The sequence below is a fragment of the Miscanthus floridulus genome, chromosome 1 (assembly GCF_019320115.1).
Source record: "Miscanthus floridulus cultivar M001 chromosome 1, ASM1932011v1, whole genome shotgun sequence".
Taxonomy (NCBI): Eukaryota; Viridiplantae; Streptophyta; class Magnoliopsida; order Poales; family Poaceae; genus Miscanthus; species Miscanthus floridulus.
Window position 1 is genome coordinate 91,549,227 of NC_089580.1, and position 8,580 is coordinate 91,557,806.

Consider the following 8,580-nt stretch of genomic DNA (forward strand, 5'->3'; position numbering starts at 1 on the left):
TGCTAGGAAAAATATGAAATCTGTTGCTTGACACTTTTCACTAAGATTTCCTATTTATGACATTTTAAGCCTTTATGCCTTGTCATTTTTGTGTAGGATGAGATACTTGTTCAATTGATGTGAAATTTATGTAGTAGCCTATTGGAGACATGTATAAGCTACTGTAATTTTTGTGGAAATTTAGGTACACTTTGGATATGTGTTTATTATTTAACCTAAGTATCTAAATAATTTATTAAAGGCATGAGAATAATTTAGTTAGGAATGGACACTATGTTTTCTGGTGTTCTTTCAACATGTATGATGAGTTAGTAAAGTTGGTATTGTCCGTTTGTATGTTTACAACGCAAGTTAATAATTATTTCTGGCGTTGTGTCTTTCTGGACAATTCTGGGAACTTTATAAAGTTCCCCACGATAAATTGGTTTGCTGGGAAAGTGGTCAATAACAGAGTTGTAGACAATTTTATAAGCTTTCCAGAAAGTCTTAAATCATGGTATTTGGATCTGTAAAACTCTAGTTATGGATCAAACTTGTAGCTGCTGTTTGCAGCCTGAAAACTATTGAGTGCAGTGACTGACTTGTTTGCTTTATATGAGTTGATGTGATGATTTAGATGCTAGGCTAATTAAGATAAATTGTTAGTTGCAGGTGCTAGACCTCTTACCGAAGATGAACAACTTTATCTTAGGTTATTAGAACTTGGTGAGTGTGCCGTTCTTGTTTTCTAAAAGAGATATGCACCTACTCTGTAAAAATCAATGTTAATCTTGCATCATTATGTCTTTCATGCGTCCATTCATACATGGCTATACATTTCATCATCATCTTCCATCTCTTGTGCACGCATGATTCTTACTATGCATATGCATGCAATAGGTGTTCCGGAGGGAGTTACGCTTCTGGAATTCGAGCCAGTACTTCCGGAGGAGCCGCAGCAAGCTCAGGAGCAGGAGGTGCAGGCCCCCGAAGAGGGAGTCAACGAAGAAGTTCTTGAGTGCCCCGATCACCAACCTTCATCTTTTCTGAAAGGCAAGCCCGGAGCATTCTAAGTCTCCTATGTTTTAAAAATGGTTACTTTGAGTATCTTTAATTATTGATGCATTAAGTGATAGGAATTGGATGCGAACACTTCTTGCATATATATCTATTCCTTGGCCAGTATACATACCCTGAATCCTATTTAGGTCTAGGAGCGAATCAAAGCTTAGCCATGCTTAGACCGGTAAGAGTCAGGTGATTTCCTGTCACCTGCATATTAGGAAAATGTCTGGTCACGGTTGGCTATAATTGCTATCGTGGAGAATAACCATGTGTTAATAATGAATTGTGACCAGGCGGGAGGTCGATAGAGAAGCAACAAGGCAAGGAGGTCTTGGGTGTGGATCTATCCCCGTCTGTGTCGGTTAAGGACCGATTCACTGTACGTCCTCATGTCATGTTGAATGCATGCCTATCACTTAGTTGGCCGGATAACTCATTCTGACCGCGAAGCCGAGTAGCTCAACTCAGGCCGGAAGACCGAGAAGTGAAAGTGCGCACCCTGGCGGTAGCAAGGATGTGCGGGGAGCTATTGGCATAAGTCCACGGTGAGATTGACCACCTGGCAGAGTAGACTCCCTGAGGGTGCGGCGCTGCTCGAAGCCGCGATTCCTAAGATGTACCAAAGGTGACCTAAGGCTGCCTTCATGAGGTATGCCTGGGTTTGTGTTAGGAATAACCCTCCAGCTAGATAGGAATCGATTCGAATCGCCGTCTCTCCCGGATAGTGAGAACTTGACTGAGCAGCGGCAACGTAGATGCACTTAATTGAACTTAATGGTTAAATCGATGATGATGATGATACAACATTATACCGGATATGGTTACTAATGTTTGGAGTTAATCAATTGCTTGCTCTAGTACAGGTGCTAATCTAGTTGATAGGTTAATATTGTTAAATTGCTGCTTACTCATAAATCAAATTATGTTCTCTTATCACTAAAGCTTTTATGCAAAATGGTTGTCAAGCAAGATCTACCGATAAAGCCTTGCATACTCCTTGGTGTCATTTATTTCTGGTTTACGACGGGTAAGTCTAGCTGAGTACCTTCTCGTACTCAGGGTTTATTCCCCTTGTTGCAGATGACGTGCTCTATAACGGCTACTGCAAGTATTGTCTCCACCCTGCGGGGGATGAAGACTAGATCATGGGCATGATCATCTATGTTATCTTATCTTACTGCTTTTGCTGGATATGACTATGGAGCTGGCTTGTATTTGAACTAAGTGTGTATGATGGTGTTAAACTACTTTACTTCCGCTATTTGTGAACTCGTTTTGTAATAACTATGTGTACTCTGATGTATGAGGTACTTATGAACTACTTGTGAAATGAATGTAACATGTGGCTTGTTATGTTGAATTACTGTGATCTTGGTTGTATACAAGTTGGTTTGAAATCCTTCATGGTTTCAGTTGACTACCGGGTTTATATGGGTTCAAGTATGACGGTTTGATCACTCCGGTGATTGCTTTTGTACTTGTGCTCTTATAAATTGGTCGGTTCTGTTACAACAATCACTAATAGTCGCTCAACAATCCCACAAACTCCGGGCTAGCTAGGTGATGGCAATCACCAAGAGTAACAAGAGTTCCACCAGCCCAAATAGCCCAACTAGTGCAACAAACATGCTAGACCACTAAGCAATGCACTAGAGGCCCTCCAAATCTCACTCAAATGATGAAATCGAGGATCGAAGTGAGTGGAGTGTGTTTCTCAGCCCTCAAGATGTGTGCACATTTGTATGGAGTGCCAAGAGAGTGGCCAAGGCTGACCCCACCATCTATTTATAGCCCCACAAAGAAATCCAATGGTTACCCTCCTGAGACACATTATGTGGGGGCACCGGATAGCCAGTCTGGTGCCTCCCCAATGGCTATATAAACGGTCAAAAATTTTGACTGTTGTTGTGTCAGTGTCACCGGACAGCCAATCCGGTGCACCGGATGACCGGTCCGGTGATCTCTCACTCGCAAATTTCACGTTTTCCTCCCTCTCTGGAAAAATAGGGCGGTGCACCGGACACCTTGTCCAATGACCCCTTTTCACCAAGTTTCTAGTTTTCATTGCTCTCTGGATATTTAGGGCGGCGCACCGGACACCAGTTTAGCGGTACTGGACAGGCTTTCCAGTGCCCTTTGCGGTGCACACCGGACGACAATGTGCCATCCCCTGAAACTTCATGCGTTAGGCAGCTCAGGACCCTATCTGGACCCATTGGATAGGTAGTCCGGCGCCACCCAAAGGTAGCACCGATAGCCCAAAAACATCCTTGCAAGAGATGTTAACTCTCAAATATTTTCACAAACATATATATTTAGAGCCAAGTTAGCATTTTTTCAAAGTATTTTTTCATAAACCTTTTCGCTTGCTCTCCGTTGTGCACTAGGGCTAAATGCAATGCATAGTTTTCCAACACCTAGTGGCACTACATGACCAAATTGTCTAATAAGAGCTCCCCTCTTGATAGTAAGACCATCTATCCTAAATCCGATCACACACTCTATTGCGTCTTGATCGGGAAAACAAAATCCCTATTTATACCTTTGCCTTGATATCCATGGGGTTTTGTTTTTCTCTTTCTTCTTTTCCAAGTTGGAGCACTTGATCACTATCTTTTGGCCATCTCCATCACATGAATGCCATTTTGCTCCATCACTTGGACTTGGACCAACCTATATATATCATCTACACACTCAGAGCATAGGATTAGTCCAATAGGTTTCATCAATTAGCCAAAACCAAATTAGGTCTTTCTGCCAAGTGGTTCATCCGGGTCAAGTGCTTGGCTCACATTGGATCGCACCTTGAAGGGTGGAATGCAAGCTTGCGGCCTTGCTACTAGCAAGAGGATTGTGGACAACCTTGGTCTTGCCTCAATGGGTGTTAAGTGGTTGGCAATCCATCGAACCTTGGGATAAAAAATCATCGTGTCAATGTTCTCTTCCCATTGTTTGTAATTCCCTAACACTAGCACCTAGCTTGCATTGCTTACTCATATACTTGTGCTAGTGTTGTAGTTGTTGCTTTTGTGTAGCTAGTTAGCTTGTTATGTATCTAGTTAGCTTGTGTAGCTAACTAGCTTAGCTTAATTAACTTGTGTAGCTATGTAGTTGTAGCTCTCTAGTTGTGCTTGGGTAGCTAGCTAGTTGACTAGTATTGTTGGAGCTTGTATTGTGCTTGTGCTCACTAGTATGTTTAGGAGCTTTTGATGTGCTCAGTTGACTAGGTACATAGGTTTGTGTGACCTTGCTAACTAGACTTAATTTGGTGAGCTCCCTCTAGCTCGGTACCTTAGACATAATTTGTAGCATCTTTTGTAAGATACTTGTAGTGATAGATAGAGGGGTGTAGTCGAGGCTAGACCGATTAGTTTAATTCTGCAATTGTTTTGGTTAGTCAGGGCGATTAGAATTTAGAAATGACTATTCATGCCTCACTGGTCGGATCCTTGTTCCTATCACTGGGCAGCGGCGGCTGGTCTAAGAGCAAGGTTAGCGACGGCGTCACGGCGTGTTCCTAGAGCAGGCTCAGCAACAACGACGGGGCTGGGAGTAGACTCGTCGGTGGGCTCAGGAACATGCTCGCCAACAGCCTCGTGGCTGTTTTTGTTTTTAAATTTATTTCCCGTGCCCTCCTCCGATAAGAATAATTAATAGTGACTTTTACTAAAATTTAACCGACTCTAAAATTAGATTTTTTTAGAATTACACAATACAATGCAGACGCTCACAACGCATGCACACTCACCCCTATGACCATACACACGCAACCCTACCCCTATGAGCTTCTTTGAAGACTGGGCCGGCAAATCCTTAACATTGATGAAGTCACCATATGTGTCTCGCTGTCGACAGGAATGTCGTCTACCAATGAAAGCATAACGTCGTTAAATCCTGAAAAATTCGCTTCTACGGGGAGTCGAACCCAGGAATGAGGTGCTACCGAGGCTTGTTCAATTGATGATGGATACAATATTGTATTAGGGACATTTTGCTTTCCGTATACAAAGTTCAAACTTTGAAAATACTGTGCCCTAACTAAGTATTCTGACCTACATCCACTATCTCTTGTATACCTTTGTTTTACTGATCTTTCCTAGTACAAGTATCCATCATGGATAAGTTCAGAAAATAAAACTCCTGGTCTGTCCTTGACTTTGTCTCTTGATCGATCTCCTAACGCCAAGTAGTTGATACTTCCTTCTTCCCCCAAAAATCAATTCTTAGAATTCGTGCAAGTCAAACTATCTTAAGTTTGACTAGCTTTATAGGAAAGAGTAACAACATCTATAACATGAAATGAGCTAATTATAAAAATATATTATATGTATATCTAATGATACTAATTTGATGTCATAAATCTTGATGAATTTTTTAGTCAAATTTTAAAAAGTTTGATTTAAGACAACTCTAAGAATCTATTTATTTAGGGAGAAAGAGAAAGTACTTTAACTATGAATTTGAACAGCAAGTAGCAATCAGCATCATGCTTCGATTTGACTTCGGATGATATGCCAGATGGGACTTCATACGCCGGATGCGTATGTATGCTCAGCTTGTAAAGTAACATAACTTCTTTCCCTGTTGCTCACGCAACAAATGGCCACTTGACGATGTATAATTAAATATGAAAGTAAAGGGGCCCCGGCCAGCTGGAAAAACGATGCCAGGGGCATGGAAGTCCGGCCTTTTCTACTAAATGCATCGATCTCGAGGTCAAACGTTGATGCAGCCATGACAATCTTGGCGAACTGCGCCCCACGCCAGGATCTCGAGGTCAAAAATAGCTTTGCCAATTGCAAGCATCACAAACACACAACGGGCTTCACGTTCTCAAATCTCGATCAATGGCGCCGGCCGCGCCGCTGCTCGTAGTACTCCTCGTCGCCGCAGAGGCCTTCGCCTATGCGGACACTGATGGCTACGGCAGGTACTCCCGCCTCTTCGCGTTCGGCAACTCGCTCACTGACACGGGGAACTCGGCCATCTTCCCGGTGACTGCCGGAGGACCTTTCACCCGGCCGCCGTACGGGGAGACATACTTTGGTCATCCCAGCGGCCGGGCTTCCAACGGCAGGCTCATCCTCGACTTCCTCGGTACGTATGTTGTCGTCAAACGCTTCATTCATTCATTCCCATATACAACATGGAAGGCTCTCGATCGTAGTCTTGTGACCATCGACACTCTCACTGACGCAGTGGAGGAACTGAAGGTGCCACAGCCGACGCCGTACCTCGCCGGCAAAACGGCCGCTGACTTTCTGAACGGAACCAACTTCGCGCTGGGTGGTGCGACGGTCCTGGACCCGGCGTTCTTAGCAAGCAAAGGTGTAACGTCGTTCGTGCCCATCTCTCTCAGTAATGAGACGAGCTGGTTTCAGAACGTCGTGCAACTGCTCAACTCATCAGACGACTACGGTAAATATTATTTCTTAATTGTGGAAACTAGCTAGACTATCGCTTAGCACTGTATCGTATGATCTATCAGTCAGTGGATCGATCGGTCTAAACTAAAACTCGTGTGTAATTAACAGAGCAGCGTAAGCTGATGGTAAGCTCGATCTTCTACGTAGGCGAGATCGGTCTCAATGACTACTTCTTCGCCCTAAGCAACAACTCCGTCGACGTCGCGGCGAGCCTGGTGCCACACATCATCGGCGCCGTCCGTTCGGCCCTGACCGTAAGGATCGGAGACCCACTCAACTCGGTCTCATCTCAGCGAAATTGCTCATCTGATCGATGTACTCATCATTAATATGTGCACTTCAGGCCATGATCGCTGCCGGGGCGAGGACGGTGGTGATCACGGGGATGCTACCAATCGGCTGCGAGCCGCAGCAGCTCGCCCTGTTCCCAGGCGATCAAGGCGACTACGACCCCATCACCCACTGCATCGCGCGGTTCAACGAGGTCGCCAAGCGGCACAACCGTGCGCTGAGGATGATGCTCAGCGAGCACCGGCTTGACTACAGCTGCCGTGGCAGGTCCCTTTCCCTCCTCTACGCCGACATCTACAACCCCGTCGTCAAGGCCGTCGCGTTCCCAACCTTTTACGGCTTCGGAGACAGGCCGCTGTCCGCGTGTTGCGGGGGCGGTGGTGGCCCCTATAACTTCAACTTCACCACGTTCTGCGGCACGCCAGGGTCGACGACGTGCGCTGACCCGTCCAAGTTCGTCTCCTGGGACGGGATCCACTTCACCGAGGCTGCCAATAGGCTCGTTACTCGCACCATGCTTAAGGAACTCAAACTACTAGTGTAAGGTGGGGGATGTTCCTACAGTCCCGGTTGGGAAACCCTGCCAACCGGGACTGTGTATCCGGGGCTAAAAGCTCCGTCCTTAATCCCGGGTCAGGTAATCGGGACTGAAAGGACCTTTTGTCCCACACGTTTCATAGGCGTCAGTCGCGTAAATTATGGCTTCTATTTAGGGCGTGTTTAGTTGGTAAAAAAATTTTGGTTTTGGTTACTATAGCACTTTCGTTTGTATTTGACAATTAGTGTTTAATTATGGACTAATTAGGTTTGAAAGTTTCGTCTCGCGATTTCTCATCCAACTGTGCAATTAGTTTTATTTTTCGTCTACATTTAGTACTCCATACATGTACCGTAAGATTCGATGTGACACTTTGAGTTGAAAATTTTTGGAATCTAAACGGGGCCTTAGGCTTCGTGGCGTTCGTTGTTCTGTCTTCGATCCTTGCAGCATCAAACCTATTTACTGGGTTATATTGCATTTATTCAGATGTGATCCGTTACAAGCTAGACTTGATTACACGCTTCGGACCCGGACGAATTGTTCGGTGCAATGTTAATTGTTCTTGTACCAGCACAAATCAGATTTTGTCTTTGTCTGACTATAGAAATAATTATAATTCATTAATTGCACTTGTGTCAAAACACATATCAAAATTTTGTCTTTGTATGACTATATAAAAAATTATAATTTGTTAATTGTATTTGTGTAAACACAGTTTATTTTTTTGTCCTTGTCTAACTATAGAAACAATTTTAAACTTTTAATTGTTTTTGTGCCAACACAGATCTAATATTTGTCCTTGCTTGACTATAAAAACAATTGTAAGTTGTTTTTTTTTATCTCTGTACGTGTCAATATATATTCGATTCTTGTCATCGTTTGACTATAGAAAGAATTATCATTTGTTAATTATCTTTGTGTCGATACACATGAGATTTTTGTGATTGCTTATTTGTATGTGTTAGTGAGAGAGGTAAAGCCCAATATAATATGAAAATGGGCCCATATGTTTATTCACCGGTAAACCTTGAATAAGCTTAGAGCATCTCCAAGTGTAACTAAATCCCTTTCTAATCCTTATTTTTAGTAAGATAAGAAAAAATCCCTCTCTAACAACTCCTGATTCATCATTCTAATCTTTTAGAACTTGAAAAAAGTCACCTTGTTCCGCGTAAAGTTACGTCCTTCTGAGTCGCGCATATCTTCTCTCCCCGCACTTGTTTGTCGGCCAATCTAAAGGTGGAAGGGTGTGGAAATAATAAAGAGCAGTAAAGAGTT

The 8,580-nt window shown here is 43.6% G+C and overlaps 1 protein-coding gene across 2 annotated transcripts; it reads left to right on the forward strand.

Annotated features, from left to right (window-relative positions):
- Window positions 1-5,788: 5,788 nt before the first annotated feature.
- Window positions 5,789-7,463, forward strand: LOC136489530 (GDSL esterase/lipase At2g27360-like). Of its 2 annotated transcripts, none has more exons than XM_066486137.1 (4): window positions 5,789-6,141; window positions 6,244-6,462; window positions 6,579-6,724; window positions 6,814-7,463. In XM_066486137.1, the coding sequence occupies exons 1-4, from the start codon at window positions 5,892-5,894 to the stop codon at window positions 7,303-7,305; spliced, it is 1,107 nt and encodes a 368-aa protein (XP_066342234.1). In that variant the 5' UTR covers window positions 5,789-5,891; the 3' UTR covers window positions 7,306-7,463. The 2 variants fall into 2 exon arrangements, with proteins under 2 accessions (XP_066342234.1, XP_066342237.1); XM_066486140.1 differs by having other exon boundaries at window positions 6,618-6,724.
- Window positions 7,464-8,580: the final 1,117 nt, after the last annotated feature.